Below are 22473 nucleotides of genomic sequence, written 5' to 3'. Positions count from 1 at the left end.
TGCAAACAGAGACAAAGCCCTCGTGTCATCGTGGCCCCTTTATTTCACATTATTCCCCCACCTTCATAGAAAGCAATCAGTGACAAAACTGACCATGTCTCCATTTTCTCTCTCTTCCATAATCTATATCCTGGGGCAAAACCTAAATTAGTTAAGAAGAGAAGTCATCAGGATAACCTGGTGATCCTGTCATGTCACTTCCAAGGTCTGTGAAAAGAAAGCCTGAGCAACGACAAACTTTCATTTACTTTACGATCCTCCCCCTCCCCCGTCCTGTGTCTGCCCTCCCTTGCCCACCCTCTGTGGGGGTCCAGGGAGTAGAGCCACCACCATGACGACGACGGGGGCCTGGAATGTGACCAGCAGCGCATCTGCAGGATAGGACTCCATTTGGCAAAAACCCAGATCGGTATAGGAGACGCGGCACTATCATTTGACTTAGATGCTAAGGGCTTTGGGCAAAAAAATAATGAGCCCTCATCACCAGGAAGGCCATGGTCATACTCCTGAGCGGTCACAATGAACATTGCTGGGTGCTCACCGGAGGTCGGACATTCTTCCAAACATTTCACAGGAAGCATTTTATTTTATTATGCTAGCAATAATCTGAGTGAAGTACAGTAATTGTCCCCATTTTTGAGAAGAGGAAACAAAGATTCAGACATATTAAGTAACAGCTTTGGCAAGTGGCTAAAGGAATCTGGAGCCTGTGACAGTTTGACCCCAGCCTTCTTGTCCCCAGTGATGCCAGCGTGCTACCTTGAGAGAATGGGGCTAAAAGCGTAGCCCTGGGACTCCCAGGCTGTGAGAGCATGGGCAGGCAAGAATTTCCACTGAAAAAGTCCCCTTGAACCATTCTTGCCCATGACCTTCTCTGACGACTAGTTCCCCGTAACCTATTGCCCTGGCTTTGGGTCACTTAATACGCCCAGCCTTACAGACGTCGATTCAATATTCTTCTGGGTCTCATTTTCACTACTACCTTCCCCTGCCTCTACACCTGCCTCTACAGATGTTGTGGTTCTATTTTGGCTCTTACCTGTGCCGTGAATGCCGCCAACCAGTGTATTTTATGGACCACCTACGCTCTTGAGCTGGTCAAAACCTGACTCTCCTTCTCTGAGGTATCCACTCTACTTTTCAACCAACATGTTAACAACACATTACGATCGAAGAACTAAGGCATTGTGCATCTAAAGACAGAGGTTTAAGATATTTTATTAGGGAACATACATCAATATTCAACGACACTTAAATATTATGGCATCCATATTTAGAAGGGCAATATAAATGCTTATGACTTGAACAGCCACTTTATTAAACAAATGAAATAAATTCCTTTTAAACAGTGGGCTGTATGATTCATAAAGTATATTTTTTCAATAATTTATTCATCTGCCTAGTCATATGTACATCTGTTTTCTTCAAAAAAAAAAAAAAGAACCAATGTGATTGTTCACCACATCGTACCATAAAACAAATGAACCTGTAAAAATGGCATGTAGAAAATTCAGAAACACCTAAACAGCACATTCCAAAGATACTGAATCCATTTAAAAGGAATTAGATGCTTCAGAAGCAATCACAGTCAGCTTGGGTGTCATATATATGCATTAGTACGGAATGCAGCAGCAAGTTCAAGTATAACAATTCACACGCATGAACGTATTTATCTGACTTAGGAGAGAATTCTCTCTTTTAGAGCAAAGAACACATATCAAACTCTCAGCGAGGTTCAGACGAATTTTGTTTGTTACATGGAGGGAAAGGTGGTGATATCAACTCAATCAACCAAGTACTGAAACCTGGAGAAGGTGGCATGGTCCACGATCACTGCATAGTTGGCAAATGTCCCTACAGGGGCCTTATTCACCGCAACAATTGTAAGGGTTACAGGAAAAGCGTAGCAGCGAAAATCAGCCATTCAGCCCACATTTGCTGCTCTGGCAAAGTGGAAATGCCATGTTTGTATTTTTAACACGTCTAATGAGTAGACAAGCAGAAAAGCTGCCGTAAGCCAGGAAATGTCACGGGGTTCGTGTTTGAACGGCATCAGCTTTATTTACTAAAATACAGTTTTGCGTTCACAGACAAAATGAACTTCCAGGATGATTTTCTTTAGCCCCAGCAAGTCAAGTCCTTCCCAGTCGTTAATTGATTGCAGAAATGCAGTTCCAAGGTCTTCATTTTTGTTTCAGTTTCTCCCACCACCTCTGCTGCATTTGATGTGCAAAATCTCCCAGGTACCCTTAGCTACTATGGCAGCGTCCTGATGCAGCTTAAGAGACCGACCCTTCAATGATGGATGTTGTGAAAGCCAGCCTCGTGGGTCTGTAGTGATCCATTTATTTTCTGCATTGTGTGTGTGTGTGTGTGGGGGGGGGTGGTGGTGGTGGTGGTGGTAGGGAAAACTCTTTATTTTAATATTGTACAACATTTCCTTGTTAAAAACAATTCTTCAATTAAAAAAAACCACTGAATTGCATCATGTAAGACTTGTTTGCAAAGACTTCCAAAGCATTTGGTTACTCTTAATGATTAACCATTTCAGGTTCAACAAATGTTTATTTGCACAACGAGAAAGAAATAGACTTTTTTTTTCTGTTTAGCCATCCCACTGTAATGCTGTGTTAAGTCTTGAAAACAGAGAGAATCGGACAATTGAGAAACCAAGGCTTTTCGATATTCAGCCAGGCCAAACATAGGAGCTCTAACAGGAAAGCCGTTGGTTCATTATTTACTGGCTCTTCCTCGGTTCATCCTTGGTTTAAACAGAGTAAGAAGAAAACCGGGCATGGTTTTCCTGCACGGAACCTGGGGAATGGGGTTTGCAGAGCCAACTGGCCACCACGAAATGTGAGGCTGATTTCCATGTGCCCCGACAGACTGGAGGGGGAGGCAACCCCAGCACATACCTGAGGTTCACCAGCCCCTGGGCCTTTGCACGGGTTCATTCCTTACTTGCTAGGAACGACTCCCTCTGTTTCCCACTCCATTTTGTCCTCCAAGATCCAAATGAGAGGTCCACCCTTTTTGAAAAGCCTGACTCCGAGGGTGGCCTTAGTGCCTTACACTAAACTCTCCTGGCCTTGAGTGAGTTCTTGTGTCACGGAGCTTACCACGTTCTACTACAATTGTTGACTTTCCTGTCCTCTCCGTAGACCACAGGCACCCTGAGAGGGAGGATCATGTGTCCACCCTTGTTTCCTCCACTGTCTGGAGCTGAGCCTGGAGCCCTCATGGAATATTACAGAATGGACATAGGAGGGAAAGAACTGCTGTATGCAATGACAGCTTCCCTTGGAAAAAGGTGATCTGGTTTTGCAGCATGGCCTCCTGTGCTTTTACAGACATGCTAGAATTCGAGGGACACAAAGGGAGCTTAAGAATGCAACAGAGGAAGTTGTACTATGCTGACTCTCAAAACACTGCACTATTTCTCCCCCAAACCTGCTTTTCTCTCTTATTTATACGTCCACAGCCTCTCCTTCAGTCACTATTGTCCCAGTAATGACAAGAGTAATAGGTTAGACTTTTGTCTTCGTCAAGTGAATGTTCAACAAAGAAGTAAATCCATGTGGCAGGTAAGACTTACAGATTTCTGAGGTGGATTCAAAAGACAGTGGGTAGCAGGAAGCGGGGGGTGGGCTGGCACCCCCTTCATTTGGCCATGAGGACAGCACTCACGGACATGAAGCTGGCTTCATGTGACGGATGTATGCCTCCTCAAAAAAAAAAAAAAAAAAAGGCACATTGACCTTTAATGACTTACATTAATACTTTCAATATACTAAGCATCATGCATAAACATGACCAAAACTGTAGAGGGTAAGAATTCTTACTACGAACCCAAGGTATCCATTTTCGAAAGTCAACACGACCAAAATTCTGTAGAGTAAGAATTCTTACTACAAACCCAATGTATCCATTTTCAAAAGTTCAAACTTTGGTAGAGCTGGTTCTTTGTAAACTGAGGCCCACATTTATTTCCCTGTTGGCCAACCCAGTCCCATTCTGCTCCCTATGAGACGATGTTCTCAGTTTTCCTTCCCCTAGCACTGAAAGAATGAAAAAACTCTTCTTTGTAATTTGGGCCAGCACCAACCCTTTCACCCTTGCCATAGCCCGGCTTCTCAAAACCCAGAAGACCGAAATAGCCATAGACTGTGTTTACACAAAGCAGAGTGTGCCAAGAACTTCATCCCCGAAAGTGACTTTTCCCCCTCCGTTTAAAGCAAGTTTGAGATTCCGAGTCACAAGAGACCATTTGGCCCGGAGATGGCAGCAGGTCCCTGTCAAACACAGCTTCTCAAGATGGCTGCCTGCCCGACACAGACTGAGCCACGATGGGCGAAGCTTGCGGTATGGATTTTCCTGTGGAGCCACCTGCCCGGAAGGGTCCCAGAAATCATTTAAGGGGGTCCACAAGAAGTGCCAAGGCGCTCACTGGCAACTTGAAATTAGAGCTGAGATTGACTTGGTGTTCCCGTGATGTGGGTTTCAAGTCTGGCTGAAATCAAAACTGCCTTGGGGGGCATGCCTGGGAATTTGCTATTTTGTCTTGCATAAACTCCTGATAGTCACCCAGGCCTGCTGGTGCCCTATTTCTTTAGATGGTTTTAATCCCAAACTGTGCTTCAAATGTTCTACTGTTTTCCAGGGGTCAACATTACTTCTCTTTCTTATAACATCATTTATGTAATTACACACACACACCTTTTATATAAGGACTGCATGCTATGTAGTGTCTTTCAGACCATGGTAACACAATGCCTCCTATTGCCAAGTAAGCAGTTAATTTGAGAAAGATTGCAATCACCATCACTGGGGACTCTCGTTCTAGGCTGTCTATAATCTGAGAACTTGGTGGAAAGCTGTAAACTAGTACAGTGGGTCTGATTTTTTAAAAATTAAAACAAAATGCTCTGGTAGGGAAATTTCCAACCCCAAGAAAATAGCATAGTTGTGGTAGATGGTGGGGGGGGGGGCGGGGTGTACATAACTGAAACTTGGGATTAGGTGCCCGCATTCTAAATTTAGGAATGATAGCACCCAGGCAATGGTACAACACCTCTTGCGACTTTCGAATGACAGCGCAGTGTCTTGAACTAGTGAAGACCCACGTCTGGACACAGATCAGTCTGAACCCAGGTAGAAAGCAAAGGAAAGTGAGAGATTTACCCCATTGTTTCTTGCATGGGGAGCTCTCGGTGCTTTAAGACACCTTAAAGGTGATGTAACTTATAATAATGTTCTATTTATATAGTGTTTGGGAGGGGAAATGAAGACAGGGAAAGGGTACCCTGCCAGCGTTTGTTGGGTGCCCGGGATGATTTCATACGGTTTATCAGCCCATGAGACATTTTCACGTGTGCTAGTTCGTTTGCCTGCCCCATGTCCCAGGTGAGAAAACGCAGTCAAGGGAAGTCAAATGACTTGTCCGGGATCACTTAGGTGGGTACAGAGATGGGGGCCTGAAATTAAGCCCCGGCCTCGTGGCTCCCAGGCCACGGCTCTTCTCGGTTCTCTTGCGAAACATTTCTTTTGTAAAGTGACTGAAAAATCTTACATTTCACCATATCCGAATGCGCGAGGGACTTGGCACAGCGTAGATGCTCTAAGTGTAATTTCTCCTACTTACTCTCCGCATACTTTATCACAGTGCCCCGTATGGAGCACGCTCATTTCGTTGTCTGCAATATTGGGTTAAGTAGGTGCGGTATTACTGGAAAGTGGGCTGCCTGGGACTTGTTATACCCCAGAGACAAAAGGAGCTATTTTCTTCCCTCCACATCTGATGAAGAAAGCATGTGTTGTGATTCAGGCTGTAAAAGCCGAGGCAAGAATTGCTGTTGCAGAATGCCAGTGACCACGGGTTGCGGTTGCGGTATCGGCATCGGACACGATGTTCACAATGGTGAAGGCCGAGGGTCGGGGGAGCTGCTGGAGGTGGGGACAAAAGCAAGCGTGGGACCCCCCCTTTTTAATCCAGTTAGTCTCTAGCCAACGTGTGCCTCTCTTAAGAAAGTACGGAGACAACTAACAATGAGCTGTTACTCGAACATTTGGAATACTTGCTTGTTTTGTTCTTACAAATAGTTCATCATCTTACTTGAGTAGCCTTCTCGTCAGGTTGCATTTGGGCAGCCTTATTTTTGATTAAAGCTACCTATCCGTCGATGCTCCCTCTTTCTCTGCTCTTTGCAAGGACTGTCACCTCTGCTAGGGCACAGGGGCTGGGTGGGGGAGGTGCTGTGGACTGCAAAGCATTCGTGCTCAGCTTTTGATTAATGAGCCAAGGGCCTCCCAACCACTGAGACTTCAATTAGCCAAGCTGCAAAGCTGAAACCTTTTCATTATGAAGATAAGGCTGAGTTTAGCAAAAGGAATGAGGACCAGACTGGGGAAGAAAGACAAGTTTCTTGTTGTCGTCTTTTCTGTTGTGGTTGTGTTTTAGTAGAAAAATCAATAAGCCATTGCTATACTCAATCAATATATCCCAATGTTTTGGGATGGTTTGGCCTTAAACACACTTAATAATTTGGTAGGCCCCGGCTTTTCATGTGATTTTTTTTCCTCCTGTAATTTCTAGATTGGATTGAAGTTGTTCTGAAGCACAAACTCTTAGCCAACAAGGCTGCTCCATTGTGATAGATACTGTGGGGCCAGAAACCCTTCCAGTAAGAGATGTGCCCCAGGGAGGGGGCAGGGGGATGGGAAACCCAAGTTCCTTGCCCAGAAAGCACAACAGTAGATGCTATGCAGTTAGAGCAGTCCCAGTCCTTCCAAGTGAGGATAAATGCTCTTGGCTTCCCAGCAGGAACCAGGCGGAAGAGAAGACATCACCCCGTGGCTGTCAGAGAAGCACCTTGCGGGCGAACAATTCGTCTACAATAAAAGGCTTAGGGGGATGGATAAAACAGAAATGGGACTGAATTTCCCAACAGAAGCAAGGTGACCAGGCCGAGATAGTCTGAAACCACACAGGGTGGGCAGCATTCCCCAAGAGGCAGGAGCAGCAATGACTGTATACTGTATCCCTGAGGGCCGGGGACAGGAATAGTGGGAGGTGGTCTTCAGAAGGTCAGAATTAAGATGCCTTTTAGCAGGGAATGACCATCTACATCCACACATCCAGCCAAGTCAGTGTAGCTTCCTTTCCTCTACTCTTTCTAGGCTGGGAGACGGTGGAGGAAAAGCTACCCAAAGGCTCATTGGCGTTCATTTTTCAAGCGGCTCCTGGTGCAGAGCAGACGTTGAAACATAGCATGAACTCACCCATCGCTGGGATTGGGACCCCGTGGTGATCTTTCCCTCAGTCTGCTCCTCAGTGACCCATTTCCTGGGACTGGGTTCTGCTGTTGGTTGTTCACCCCATTTATCTCTGTCTCACTTTGCTCTCAGGGTCTAGGTTCTGTCCCCTTCCTTGGTGGTGGTCTGCTTTCCTGCATGCAGATGCCTCCCAGGGGATCCTATGCCTGCCTGACTCAAGATGGCAGCTAACCTGGACTTCCTCACTGCTGTGCTCGGCACCCCTGATTAGAATCTCACTGTAACTTTTCAGAAGCCCAGTAACTATTACCTGAGCTGTTCTGGTGCATCATCTGGCATTTCCAAGGCCCTGGACTTGATCTTCCAGCCCCTTCCTATAACCAGCGCTTGGCTTTGGTCCCATGTCCCTCTTCATCCCCTGTCTGCTTGCTTGCTCAGGAGGGGCCCTGCTCCTTAGATAGGATCCCCTAGGGGCTGTGCACTGCTCTGGGCATCCAAAGACACACGACAGCTCCTGCTCTCCAGGAGGTTTCATCTAAAGACAGAACCTGTATGGGGCGCCTGGGTGGCACAGTCGGTTAAGCGTCCGACTTCAGCCAGGTCACGATCTCGCGGTCCGTGAGTTCGAGCCCCGCATCGGGCTCTGGGCTGATGGCTCGGAGCCTGGAGCCTGTTTCCGATTCTGTGTCTCCCTCTCTCTCTGCCCCTCCCCCGTTCATGCTCTGTCTCTCTCTGTCCCAAAATAAATAAAAAAACGTTGAAAAAAAATTAAAAATAAAGACAGAACCTGTAGAGGGACAGTGTAAAGTACATTTTAAAGTGAAAAAAATACATAGATAGATTTTTTAAAAAGCAACAGAAGGATGAAAAAATAAAGTGCACAATGGGTTGTCAGGCCCAATCTAGAGAGAATTTGGAGAGGATGGTCAGGAAGGGCTGAATTCGAACTTTTGATTTGAAGAAAAAAATCTGGATAAGTTTTCATGGGCAGAAAGGACAGAGTGGGGAGGAAAGTGTTAGGAGCTAAATTCCCCTACTCTCCCCTCCTCCCCCCCATTTCGTCTGTTGAAGCCCTAATCCCCAAGACTTCAGAATATAGCTGTGTTTGGAAAAAGGATCTTTAAAGAGGCAGTTTAGGTTAAATGAGGTCATTGGGGTGGGCTCTGATCCAATATGACTGTGTCCTGAGAAAAAGGGGAGATTAGGACACAGACACACAGAGGGAAGGTGATGTGTAGATGCTGGGGGAAGGCGGCCATCTGCAAGCCAAGGAAGGAGGCTACAGAAGAAAGAAGCCTGCAGAACCTTGACCTCAGACATCCAGCCTCCAGAACTGCGAGAGAATCAATGTCTGGTGTTGAAGCCCCTCTGTCAGTGGTACTTTGCTATGGCAGCCCCAGCAGACTACTACAGGGGGATTACAAACGCACGGAGCTGCGTCAGCAGAAGCAGGAGCACACTGGGTAGGAGAGCACCCTCTGCGTAAAGAAGAATGTTTCCTGGCCCAAAGTTATGATGAAAGAATAGAAGGAATCCATGGGTAAGTTCTAGGAGAGGAGGGGCTGGTGGGGACCAGGTCAGGGGTGGGAGCACCACATGAGAAGGAGCACCTTTCCCCCAGTTGAGTTTTGCCTAGGGTGTACCTTCTGAGGGAACAATCATTGCTTAATGCTGACATGAAACCAAGTTTACTTTGGGATTAATTATGGTCTCGAAGGCCCTAAGGGCTAAGAGGAGAAGTGAAAAGTAAAGGCACACAGAGGCAAGAGACAAACAATGCAGAAGAGGAAGAGAAGGTGACATTGTAGGGCTCGGTAAAGACTTTTGAAACGTCAGAGTGAGAGGTGGCACTGATAAAAGAGATGCTTACCTGTGGATAGGGAGAGAAATAACCCAGAAACCACTCCTGAGCCCCAGCACTTTGTGTTTGCACCCTTCATTTGGAACTAACAGTACAAGAACAGAAAGACCGCAAAGGGGCACATGTTCAAGTCCTGGGGGAGGGGCCGGAAGTGTACCTCACTCTGTGGACCCATCTTCTGCCTGGGGCTCCCTGGAGGCTCCGTGGATCCGAGCTTGCAGTGTCAGGCTTGACTAGGGGAGGGGATGGGAGAAGTGAGGGAAACCCCCCCTTGTCACCCAGAAGAACTCTGCACGGAGCACTGTATCCCAGGGGAACAGGCACCTTCTGGGACAAGGGTGCCTACCCCAGCATTCATTGCTCATAAGTTTAAAAAATAGTAGAGGGTGGAATGATGTAGAGAGAGAGGCAGGGATATGGAAGGGAGACTGGAAAGGAGAGAGGGAAAGGACCAAGATGGAAGGGGATGGAGAGGGAAGGGAAGTGGCCACGTAGTGTGTGCCCAAGCCTTCCTTGCTGTGCCCAACATAGGCACTGGTGTTAGCACTGATATTTTTGGTATTGCTACATTATTATATATATTACTGATATAATTATTGATATCTCCAGGTCCTTCCTTACCAGTTCTGCACCCACTCCCATTCCATGCCTTACCCCCTGGCCCTGCTGCAGAGTCTCATCTCTCAACACTGTGGACGTTATCCTAGGCCACCAGAATTGCACCCCTTGTGTCCAACTGACAACATATTCTTCCCCTTCACTGCCCAGCAGGACCAGAGAGGGGACGGGGAAGGAAGTCCCTCCGATAGCATGCTAACTTCGAGAAACATGGCTTTGTCATCACAGGGGAGGGTTAAGCGTTTCCCCACAGCAATGCCATTTCGAGTTTAGTTAGGTCATGTCAGACGTAACCAAAAATGAAAAACAGGGAAAGAAGAAGGAAAAGGATGAGGAAGAGAGGGAGAAGTCCTGCTAGAAGCTAGTATTTGTCTTTGGAAGATATCCTTTCCCTCCTGCACCTCTTTCTGTACCCTCCTTCTTGGGGATCCCCAGGGTGGACCCTCGAATTTCCTGGTGCAGGGTGCTATGATCTGAAGGCCTTCCCAAGAGCCAAGTGAGGCCCCCAAAGCCTCTAGGGACCCCCACTTCAGCAGGCTCCAGTGCTCTTGGAGGGATTTCACACTGGTCATGGTCAAATGGCACTCACTGATTGTTGCGGAGTCAGATGGATTGTGCTGGGAGATTTTGCCAGTGGTGTGAGAAGCTGAAAGACCCCCGCCCCTGCCCCAACCTCCCCGTAGACTCCCGGAGCTTCTGCAGCCTGCTTGTTCTATAGAACCCGAAAGTGGGAAGGGGTGGTTGGTGCCTCCCTCTTGTCCTCGTGCCCGGATAGCAAATTGCAGTGATGAACTAAAATACGTCTTTTGGGTGAGTGGGTTACGTGGAGCAAGCCGCCCCCCCCACCCCCCCGCCACGTATGAACTTGGCACCCTCCAACAAATCATGAAGGTTGAAAATACTACTGTAGTCAATCGGAGATGTATCAATGGCATATTTTTTTTAAAAAAGATGCTTGTAAGCTAGACACTAAAATCCATTGCTTGAGATTAGTATTAGTATTCCTATACCATAAGCTAGAGATGCCATAGATCAAGGACGGCAAAGTAGAGCCCATGGGCTGTATCTGGCCCATGGCCTGTTTTTTATGCAATGACCTATGAACTAAGGATGGATTCTATGTTCTTAGAGGATCGTCCAAAAAAAAAAAAAAGGCAAAAAAAAAAAAAAAGATGTGTGACAGAGACCATATGGCCCACAATGCCTCCAATATTTACTATCTAGCCATTTACAGGAAAAGTTTGCCAGCCCCATGTATACATTAAACAGATTTTTTATTTTTTAGTTGGTTTGGGAACACCCCTCCCCTCCCCCATCTATAACAATGCTACTTGGCAACACGCATTCTTGACTTTGCAACAGATGAACTTGGAACACACCCAGCTGGGGACTGTCTGTGCCTCTTAAGTATTTTTTTTGTGCCAAATGCAGTGCCCGGTGCAGGAGAGGAAGAGGGCAGTTTGCCGACAATGACAAAACGGTACTGTAACAACCACCCTCAGGCTCACCTGAGCCTTCCAGAAAGTCCCTTTTCCATCTTTGCATTCCTGAGGCCCTTAGGTTGTTAATCACTGCTGGCTTTGCCTTACAGTGTCACCCTATTGAGGAAGCCAAGAGCCCCCTGCCCTGCTTACTTCCTTGGCTCTGGTCCTGCCTATCTAGGGAGACAGAACAGAATCACATTTGCTTGTCCTTTCGCCAATAAGGAAAACAGAGACAAATGTGCACTGAACCCCTAGGACAATCTTGCACTGGCCTGCCTCTGGCAAGGATGTAATAGCAGAGAAGGTGACAATGGAACTGAAAATGTGGATCAGAGACAAATGAGTGACATATGAAATTCACGGTCCCAAGAAACACAGTGGACCTTGGGGATACTGAGGGCATCACGAAAAGAGGAGTCAGAGGTTGGATATGGGGCTATTCAAAGCATCCTTAAATCTCTATGTCCCCTAGTTTCTCCATGTGTTCAGTAGAGATAATACACCCTTCCTTCTCTCTGTCCTTCACAGGAATGACCCGAGATAGGCGAAATGACCTGGACAAGTACAAAGCGTTACATCAACGGAAGGAAATACTAAGCTCACACTGGGACTTTCTGTTTTAGCTTCTTTTCTGTTGCATCCGAATGCACCTACTGTACCTGGGCTTTTTAACAGGTCGGTGCCTTCATTATTTTTTTCCTACAAACACAGTATGGATTTGCTCTTAGATTTCTTCTTACCTGATCAAGTCTCTACTTCTCATAGTTTAACACTAAGCACTTCCAGCTTATGAGGTGGCTACGTTGACTATGATATCAAGGGACAGTGATGTAATTAATGACTGAGCGACACGGAAAGGAAAGATAATCATTTTGTTTTGGGAAACAGAGAAGCAACCAGCTTCAGGGCAGTTCCTTGCTTATCAGTTGTAGCAAATATTACTAAACCATGCATCCCGCTTTGAGCGATGCCCCGGGGTAGGTCTTCCCTTCCTTCTCAACACTGCCCCCTGCCCACCGCCATAGCTTTCCTTTTAGGCGGGAGACTCCGGAATCCATATTGCCGCAGCAAAGAAGAAATGACATTTTCCTGCACAGGGCAGATGGGTTCCACCCTCAGCCCCCATGACATCTGGGTCTTGCGAGGCATGAGGGAAGCAAGGCAGATGGGGGCAACGGCAAGGGGCTGGGTGTCCTCTGCCGAAATCCCAATTTGCTTTTTGCCAGCCCAGCCCCCAAAGTCATCTCCACTCATTCGTCTTGCGGGGACTTTGGAGGGCCAGGAGGCCACTGTTGTCATTGCCTTTTGAAGACGGTGGACCCTACAGCAGCCTGGGCTCAGCCCTGCTCCCCAGCACAGCACGTAGACAAGGAGCAGGTGCCAACAGTGTGTTCCAATCGGGCTGGACCGGAGCTGTGTGCAGGCAGTTTCATGGTTAAAAGTCCTAGTAGTATAAAAAGAAATCAGATCAACGGTGAGCACACCTCTGATGCCTTCCTCCTGGCCACCACTGCCTTCTTTTGGGTCACCCTAGTTTTGCTGGCAGAGTTACCTTCCACGTGCTTGGGCTCCCTTTCTCCCTTTTGCTGACGAGCAGAGCTCTTTCCTTAATTAAGTCAACAAGCACTCATACGCAGAGGCAGCATCTCTTTTGGCAAGGGGACCTGTGCAGAACCAACCCCAGAAGCAAATGAGAATGTTTGTCAAGCCGTGATCAAGTAGCTGCGATTAATGAGCGAATGATTACCTGCCCCGGCAGATAGTTCCGAAAATGTTCTCGTTCCCAGGCCGGGACCACGAGACCTACTGGGTCAGAAGGTCTGCGTGACAGTTCACTTTGAGGGGGTGAGGCAATCCGAGATACTCAGGGCATAAAGCTTTCATTTGCAAAAGGAAATCCAAGAACAGGTGAATGCCAGCTAATCCATAGCCACGGATGCCACCTGATTCTTCATTTTCAAGGGTTGCCTATGTGTCTGGCTACCTGGGGATCAGCATTCTGAGCCATTTCCCTATAGGGACCGATATGAAATCCACATGTTTGATATGCTCTCTGGGCTCCGTGTAATTCCTGGAGATATAGCTATAATTCCTTCTCTTCTCTCTCTTCGACTCAAAAAAAACAAAAAAACAACAAACACAACCCAAAATGATGTTGGAATACAGGTGAGAGTAATGTTGCATCTGTTTTTGGTCTGTTTTGAAAAGAGATCTACTTCCTGAAGGTGTGCCAATTAACTGTGGCTGGTAGTCAAGAACATCAACGTACTACACAAGGTGTTTCATACCCACAACCGTGTTTTGCCATTCTGGGCCAATGAAGCCTCTTCTGCATTCTCTTATATGCCCATCTTCTCCCAGTTTGATATAATTTGTCTTTCTTGCCAGGCCTGAATAACTTACCGTGTCATTATCCCCTAAAAATTGTTGCAGTCTGAAAGGTAGAATTGTACACACGAGATCCTCTAATTATGATCTGTTTGGGGGATTTGGCTGGGGTGGAGTTTGGCAACACATTTACTGAGGTTAAATGGAAGGCAAATCCCAAAGAGACAAGACATTAAAACATTTGGGTGTAGTTTCGTATCCTCAGCATATCCAATCTAAACTGGGGAGCATTTGCCCCTACTAATTAGGGGGCAGAGGCACTGGGAGAAACAGGTAAGACTTTAGCGTCATAGGCAGCTCCAGGACTGAATCGTGGTTCCTCGCTGGCCTACAGCAAATCTTTAATCACTCTTAACGCTCAGATTTTTATCTCTAAAACAGAAACGTGACATTGGTATGAGGTTTAGAGATAATGGGGTACAAGACGCCCTGCCAATGCCCGGCGCACCAAAGAACCTAACAAAAAAGCCTTAAGAATATATTTATTTGCCCAAACATCGCTGTCCACCACGGATGGATGATCCCCGGTAGGTAGTGAGAGTTCAAAGCCTCAATATTTTGGGGAGCGTTAGCATACACAAAATGATGACAGCAGAGTGGTCTTGGATGAGACACAAGTGAGGCAAGAGGAAGAAAACTGTGACAAGCAAAGTGCTCTCCTGAAATCCTTGCAGTAACTTGGGGAAATGTCTGAGTACAGACATCCAAGGTCTTTCTTAAGGCATGCAATTTGAACTGCAGAAGCAACTCAAATTTTGCCCATCCCATTATGTCAAGTTGATTCTTTGTGATGTTCAGAGAGTCTCAAAGCAACTGCTTTTTATAACACATTTGAGCAAACATTTTGACCACTGTTACTCTGGGTAAATTCTTCAAACTACAAATAGAAGCAGTAAACATGTGAGTATAAATATGACAATCATTTGTTTAACTGTGACAATTTTGGAGAGTTTTTGGCATGCTCAAAGGTACAGAGATTTTTGCGGATGAGTAAAAAATAACTCAAGCATTGTTTATCCCACTTTGACTAAGTCTTGGGTGACATTATCGATTTCTTGTAAAATTGGCATGTTTATACTTAATATCATGTTATGGGAAAGGAAATAAATGTTAAAGTTTGCCTCCCTGGGGGGGAGTGTGGTTGGTGAAGAGTGTAGCAGATAATTTATTTATGGATAGTTTCACATGAATACAATTGTCATGGCTTTTATCTGATGACCGAAAGATTTTCTAGCTGCTTGTTTTGATTAGAAATGGCATTAATGCTGGCTTTCTGGTGATCCTTAGCTTTCTAAAATCCAACATTTAGGGGCACCTGGGTGACTCAGTCAGTTAAGCATTCAACTCTTGATGTGGGCTCCGGTCACGATCTCACGGTCATGAGATCGAACCCTGTGGGGGCTGTGCAGAGCCTGCTTGGGATTCTCTCTCTCCTGTCTCTCTGCTCCTCCCCATCCCCTCCCTCCCCAAATAAAACCTAAAATTTAAATGTGTCTGGAAATGTGTTTAAGAGAGCCGTATTTTACGGAAACAAAACATTTACCATTCTTTTCCCGGGGATGCTGTTCCTGTGAAAGGGAGCCTGGGAAAAGTGGTTTTTAAAATTCAGATCCTGTAAATAAATGTTGAAAAAAAAATTTTTTTAAAAAGGGGCGCCTGGGTGGCGCAGTCGGTTGAGCGTCCGACTTCAGCCAGGTCACGATCTCGCGGTCCGTGAGTTCGAGCCCCGCGTCGGGCTCTGGGCTGATGGCTCAGAGCCTGGAGCCTGTTTCCGATTCTGTGTCTCCCTCTCTCTCTGCCCCTCCCCGGTTCATGCTCTGTCTCTCTCTGTCCCCAAAATAAATAAACGTTGAAAAAAAAAATTTTAAAATTCAGATCCTGGACGAAACTCTTGTCAACAATGAAACTTATCTTTCCTATCAAGGCAGAAGAGAAGTTTTGTATGTTCAAGTCCTTTCTTGATGCTTACATCCATAATAGGACACCCACATCTGGTAGAGCTGTTATGGGACATGCAGACAGGCCCAGAGTCTAAAAATCCAGCCAATATCTAATGCCAGAATCAAAGTTATAAGCACAAGGCATACATAGTGTGTGTGTCTGGTCAGCAAGAGGACATTCTCCAGAAAGGGTTGAAAAGGCAAATTATTTTATGTCCCGGCACAACCAGCCACAAACTCAAATCCACATGCAAACATCCCCCCCCATCCCCCCCATGGCAGTGTGCAAAGGTATTAGCCTTCAAGGCGCACTTGAAGAAATTATCATTGTGCTGCGAGGGAAGAAGAAAAGATCACAAGCTCCTACCTTTGCTGTGAAAGTTAAACAAGGGCTGCAATCTGCTTGGGAATTCTTAAGAGGAAATTACTCAAATGGGGGGAAGAGGCCACAGAAATGGTCGACCAGTAGTTTTTAGACCAGTGATTCTAGTCCAGAATTATTCTAAAAACGTAAGTCTTATTTTAAATTCTTACTGTGGCACGTGAAAAATATTTTAATTTTTGCATACCATAATCATCTTCATCTTTAGTAATATTCAGAGTTATGAAGGTTTACCAAAATTTGGAACACATAAAGCAAGTTCCCCACATCCCTGTAGAAAGTGGGGATAGATGAAGTGAACAGGTTCCTGGATCTTTTGCCAGAAGCAATGGGCCTCTGTCAGAAACTATTTGCAAATTCCTCCTTTAGATGATTTTCTGGTGACCAGTCAGTCTCCTCTCAAGCTAAGCGTGTGTATCTTTCAAAGTTCGGGAAGGGTATCCCTGGATCATAAGGCTCATCCCACCAGGCTGCATGTGCATTCAGGACCTTGAACCTCATTCATTACGCGGTAGCGAAGCAGCTGAGAAAAAACGGAAGTCAGGATGTGCCTTTCAAAGTACTGCAAGCTCTGACTTTTCATAATGGAGTTCTGGAAAAAGTAAGCCATTTGCCAAGAAAAGCCTTTCTAAGCCACATCAAAAAGGCTGTGCAGTAAGTATGCAGCCTCTTAGCATGAAATCAGTACCCACTCCAGCCCAACCTCTTGATCTTTAAGTAGGTTTCACAAGAAGCCTTCCTCGATTTGATCTTGGCATTGGCTACTGGAATTTTTTCTGTAGCAGTAAGTTGAAAAAACGGGCCCTCGCCTCTACTGTCTCCTATCAGGAAAAGCCACCTTTTTTTCCCCCAACTCTCTAGAACCGAGCATAGAGGATGTGCCTCCATTAATTCCGAGGCAAAATGAGTGCCCCCTCCTCCTCATCTTTAGGGAATCAGGGGCAGCATCCAGTCAAACTGCTGCAAAAGGTAAACCTCACTGCCACGTTTCACCCAAGTTAAGCAACTGGATGGATCAGAAATGGTGGAGTTTAAAACGCGCTCTCGAAAGAATGTGCCTGGATGTTGGCCTCCGTCTTAAGGCTCTTCCTCTCCAGGCCCTCTCCTTGTAAATATCCAACGTGGCTGTCAGTGAGTTTAGCCTGAGAATAAAATCCCCCTCACTCCATCAAGAAATAGCTCCAAACTTAGAGTGTGTGCTCAAAATATTCGTGATGAAAGCATAACCTTGTATTTATAGTCTTTTGGATTGTGTATGACATTCTGTTTCCCATGGTGGTTTTCGTTGCAAGGGCCAGACGTGGAAAGCGGCCTCAGAGGATGACCGCGAGAGCATTAGCCTCAAGGAAATGCTGTTTATCGTCATTTAGAGCTGGATGGTCGTGTGACATCCCCCTTCTTCCCTGAGCCTTACCCACTGCCCAAGGTCTCCTCCCCCACCCCGTTCCCACATGGTCCCTGGTCTGATGGTCCCGTCTTGTCATCCAGGAAGAGTGAACTGGCCTTCCGAGTAGGAAGTGGGGTGGGTGCCTAAGATCATCCCCCGCCCCCTGCCTTCCTTCTGACCTTTCCTGTCCTCTAGACTTCCTCCCCATTTTCACTGAGGGAGATGGTGTGGATCTTAATGGTTGGAACTTGGTGGTTCTCTCCATGGCTGGGGGTCGAGGGCCCCATACAGCAGCACACCTGCAAAAAGCTTTTACTTCTCACCCGGGCTGTGGTGCAGGCTGATTGGTCTTTGGACACTGTAATCCTGGCAGATTCACGGGGCATCGAAGAGAAAAATTTCCACTCACAGACCCCATCCGTCTTGGAGATCTTATAGAAGGTCTCTCCCGATCCCACTGGAATGCGCACCAGGTCCTTGTGTTGGCCCTCCAGGGCATGGCTGGGTGGGTGCAGGGTATAGCTCAGGGCGTGTTTGGAAGATTGCTTTCTGCGGAGACACTGGATTCTCAAGACGTTCTGAAAGGCCTTTTTAAACTCTTGACTGGAGCATGGGTATATAATAGGGTTGATGCAGCTGTTTAGGTATCCGAGCCAAAACGCTATTTTAAAAACTGTTTCTGAGGGCTTGAAATCAGGGAAGAAAGACCCTAGAAGAAAACACACAGATTCATACACATTATTTGCAAGCCAACAGGCCAATTGGCTAGGGAAACAAGCAAATAAAAGCATACACATACTTTCGTATCTCTAAAATGTTTCAAATGACTCCAAATGCACTTGGGTTTCTCATTTGACCGGCTAGCCCCTCTGAATGTAGCCCTTTCGTAGTATCCTCGGAGACCCTTCTCACCTGGTTCACGTGTGCAATACGTATTAAGGGAACCGACCCATCGGGTGGGTATGCACCAGTTCTCCATGATGAAACATCACGTGATGGCGGCGACGCAACTTTAAATAATAAGACGATGAAATTTAGGCTGAGTCGGCACATGCAAGTTGTTTTGACTGAATTTAAAAACAAGTTGGAATCCATTAAAATAATCCATATCGAAATGGGCCCTTTGTTCCTCGATGGGGTGTTATATAGACACAGCCTAAATAATTGCGAATCTCTTCTCTCCTGAGCAGGGGAGTTGTATGTTTTAATGAGAATCCAGCATGCACAAAATACTGGCTTTGCCAACTTTTGGCCAGTGGTTTTCTACCACGCTGAAATTATGCCGATTATTTTTGATGCTGCCTTTTGAGGCCTCCCTGCTCGACATGCTGTAATGGCTGCCAAATGCTTGTCAGTCACTTGACCTTCAGGGTCTTCCAAAGCTTTCTGCCATTAATATATTTACTCTAACTGCATGCACTGCTTTCCTGCAACTGTTGCCCATTTTTTGCCCTCTTAAGTTGGGACCCGATGTCTCAAATGCTCCTTCCCATCCTCTTTACCTGTTCAAGTCTTATCCATTAATTTACACGGGAGGAACCAAGTTGCAGACCTCTTTACATCTTATACAGTAACGGTCATGTAGCTCTTGGTAGCACAGTGACAAAGCCATGGAGACTTAACGCATGAACAGTCTTAGGGGTTATCTTGTTTAATTTGTCAATTTTCAAATTTAAAAAATAATGATCGAAGAGGTTGTCGCAAGCTTCATGGATAATCACTAACGTAGGGATGGGTAAAGGACTCACGGTGTTTATTCTCTGCACAACCTTTTTTTTTGTTTTGCTTCAGCCTAAGATCTTGATTTCCTGTCTCTCTTTTTCTCTCTGCTTGACAGACCCATCAGAGTCATGACAGACTACTGGGTGCACTGAAAATCCACTCTGGCAAACGTTGTCTTGAAATTTAGCAGCGGATCTCACAACTACAAGCAAAAAGTGAACTTAAACATTGCAGAACCGAAGAAGACAAAATGGGACGCTGGTTATGGGAGCATTTATTACCTCTAAAACTTTAGGACCTATGTTCCCTTATGGGATCTCAAAATATACTGGAATAACACGTCTCTTGGGAAAGAAGATGGTGTATGGGGAGTGAAGTGTACAGTTGGGGGAAGCGAAATTGGAGAGATGTGTTTTCAAGCTTCATTTGAGGGGTGGAGAAGGTGGCCATTGCCAACATGACTGGTGGTTTTGTGTGAATATGGTCAGTTCTAGAAAAAAAAAATCATCTTAACATTATGATGCCTATAGATTGTCCACTATTTCTTTCTAACAGTGCCAGTGACATGATTAAGTGAACACTCTTCACAAAGACATGTCTTGGCCTGGGCTTAATGAGGATGTACGAACAGGGCACACCTTGTCTGGGGATCTCACCATTCTGTAAATCAGGTAGGCAGGGGAGTGTCTTTCTCTTATTTGAAAAATGTCAATAACAAAGAAAAAAATATATGAATTGTGAATGTGAATGCTAATAAAGGGATTTGGGAACCCTGGAATTTCCCACAATCCCTTCGAGGTCACTATGCTCACAGAGCCCAGTTTTGCATTCCTAAGTCTCAATATATCTCTTCCGTCCCTTGAACCTCCTTGAACTCCAGGCCTGGCGGACCCAGAGCTGAGCGCTTGGGCTTTCTCTATACTGGCCTTCCTGCTGTGTCCACAATTTAAGAGGTAAATACTGGTCTCCCCTTTTATGTGCTCAAAACACCATCTCCTCCCTGCAGCTAGGGTATAGGGTGAGACAGGGAGGTGGTTAAAATGCATTTACACCAAGACTGGAATGTCAGATGGTCTCCAGCTTTAATGTTCTGGACATATTGTCTTGGGTAATTTAAGTAAGTCTCTAGACGTTGGCTTTTCAGACTGATTGGGAGACTTTTCTGGACAAGAGGCCTTTCCATAAATGACCCCTTTTAATTTATTCCATTAAGTGTGTGACAGCACCTGGATGTATCTAAACCTAGTCTATCTGCCCATTCCCAATCTGACAATCCCACAGGAGCAGGTCGTGGGATCCACTTCTCCTGCTGGCGACGTTCATCCTCCCTGGGGGGTGATTCTCTTTCAGCAGCTGCTGGCGGAAATTAGGAGAGGTACTCACAACTGCACTTCCTTCGGGAACTTTCCAAAAAGGTGAGAAAAACCAGCATGGGGTGTTTCCCTCCTTATTCACATCCTTCAATCTCTTTTTGCCGTTCATTTTCCCTCCCCTAGGAAGGGCAGATTGTGCTGGGATCCGGCTTGGAAAACAGTTGCTGCTGCCTGGTCCCGAGTGGGGTCCCTTCATCCAGCCATCCTTCTCTGTCCAAACCTTCCCACTCAGGCACTGTCTTCTTGGCAATCCCCACTATTTCTATCCCCAGCTTCCATTTCTTCTCAGATCCCTTTCTCCTTGATGATGACGATGCTTTTTAGGATGGGAAGGCTCCTGGATCGTGCTACCCCCTGCTTTCCACCCACCATGGCGTGGGGCACCAGGGCCGAACCCACCGGTTGGGGGACCGACATCTCTGATCTGAGTGCCTCTGACCTGGGTACCTCTGACTAGACCATAAGCCCCATCTGAACCTGTGCTGTATCAGGGTTGCTCGCTCGGGGAGCTCTAGAACCCAGCACAGTGCTTGCATCTCGAAGGCCTCCTCCCAGTTACTACTGATTGAATGGCCGACCCCTGTCCTCTCCATGATTCTGCTTCCTGGACGTGGCCTGGCTTTCTTCTCTGCTTGACAGCTGTAGCCCTGTATTTCTCTTCTTGCTGGTGCTTTCCTTCTGCTGCTGCTCTTTTTTCTTTCCCTTTTTCTGCCCAGCTTCTGTTCAACCCTCTGGTTTTCTCTGTAATAGGGTTTCACTACCGTTTTCTCCTTGCTGCATCATCTGGCATCTAACACTGTAGTTTTTCTCATCGGGCTTCCGCAGAAGAGCCAGAGTTTTGAGTTACCCACGTGAGCATAGGGGCTTCTATGTCTCTTGTCTCCATTGGTTTCTTGTGTTCCTCAGCACTCCCCGTTCAGACTCCGCTTCGAAGGGAGCAAACTGCTCCCAGATTACTTCTCTGAACCCCTCCCCCTTCAGGTCAGGTCATCCCTTGCTTGTGCAGCCGCCTGGGTAAAGTCTCGAGCTTTGGAAGAGCCTCGAGTCCCTAGGGACTCTTTCACCATTCCACTGAGTTCCCTTCCACCATTTGGTCCTGCTACAGAATTTCTGACTCTTTTCTTTTGGGGACTCTCCAAACATCTTGGTCAACTGAAACTTGATCAGGTGAGCTCATCCCCAAACACCATTAACATCTGCACCCTTGAAGTGAATGTTCAGAATCCTCACCTCCACTGTCAAGGCCTCTGGATTTCAAGGGGAAATTGAAGCTGATGATTTCAAATGACACCATTTATGACTCGTCACTCAGTGTCCTCTCCATTGGGAACACGTGACCTTTCATTTCTGATCCAGGCTTCATCTGTAGGCTTATGATAGGGGACACTGGGAGCCATGGACATTAAGTCTTGGCCACTTCTAGTCACATTTTAGGTGTTTTCTCTCAATGCCCCCAACACAAGAGAAAACCAATTTTTCTGCCAGTGTTGGTCTCCTTAATGAGTTTTCTGCCAGCGCAGCTCACTCTAAAAGGCGGTGAGGATACAAATGGAGTTCTCAAATTCCAACCCAGCACTGGTAATTAGAAGCTGCCTCTGCAGTTCAACTCTCTCAGAATCAGGGTGACTTGGTATGGAAGCAGAAAGCTATGAGTCAGTCTTCTCAGTTCTTACCTCCCAGCTTCCATGCTTCATTTCACCCACCTGAAAACTTGACATTTACCTTAATGACAACTTTGGGAGACTCTGGGTTATGATAAGCCCTAATTAGCTGGAGTCATGGAATGCCAGAATGCGGAGACTGGCAGAAACGTAGAGCCTAGCCACCACTGCCTTCCTTCCTTAACAGATGAAGACGGTAAGGCCGAGGAGAGGAATGGTTCCCACAAAATCACCTGGCTCATTTGTGGTCCCACCAGGCCCAGACCCAGACTCTGCTCTGCTTCACCCATTTCTGCTCCTGGCGTTGTGTGCCATTTAGCAACCCCACCATGGCACGGACGTGTTAATGGCAATTAGGTCCAGCTGTTGTCATAGGATGACGACA

General features: G+C 46.4%; 1 protein-coding gene across 6 annotated transcripts in view; it reads right to left on the bottom strand.

The window, feature by feature from the left end:
* Positions 1–1202: 1202 nt before the first annotated feature.
* ADRA1A (adrenoceptor alpha 1A) overlaps positions 1203–22473 on the bottom strand; it is a 119269-nt gene continuing 97998 nt past the window's right edge. Inside the window, exons 2-4 of one of the 6 annotated variants that reach the window (XR_006596445.1) lie at positions 17656–18041; positions 12788–12899; positions 1203–12679 (exon numbers count right to left, since the gene is read on the bottom strand). Coding sequence is in view for 5 of the 6 variants with exons in the window: in XM_045055356.1 (XP_044911291.1) it covers positions 17524–18041 (518 nt within the window). In the remaining variant the exon portion in view is untranslated. The other 5 variants (XM_045055356.1, XM_006930617.5, XM_006930618.5 and 2 more) reach the window with 5 other exon arrangements.

Source organism: Felis catus, chromosome B1 (genome assembly GCF_018350175.1).
Source record: "Felis catus isolate Fca126 chromosome B1, F.catus_Fca126_mat1.0, whole genome shotgun sequence".
NCBI classification, from domain to species: Eukaryota; Metazoa; Chordata; class Mammalia; order Carnivora; family Felidae; genus Felis; species Felis catus.
This window is presented reverse-complemented; position numbering and strand designations above follow the sequence as displayed.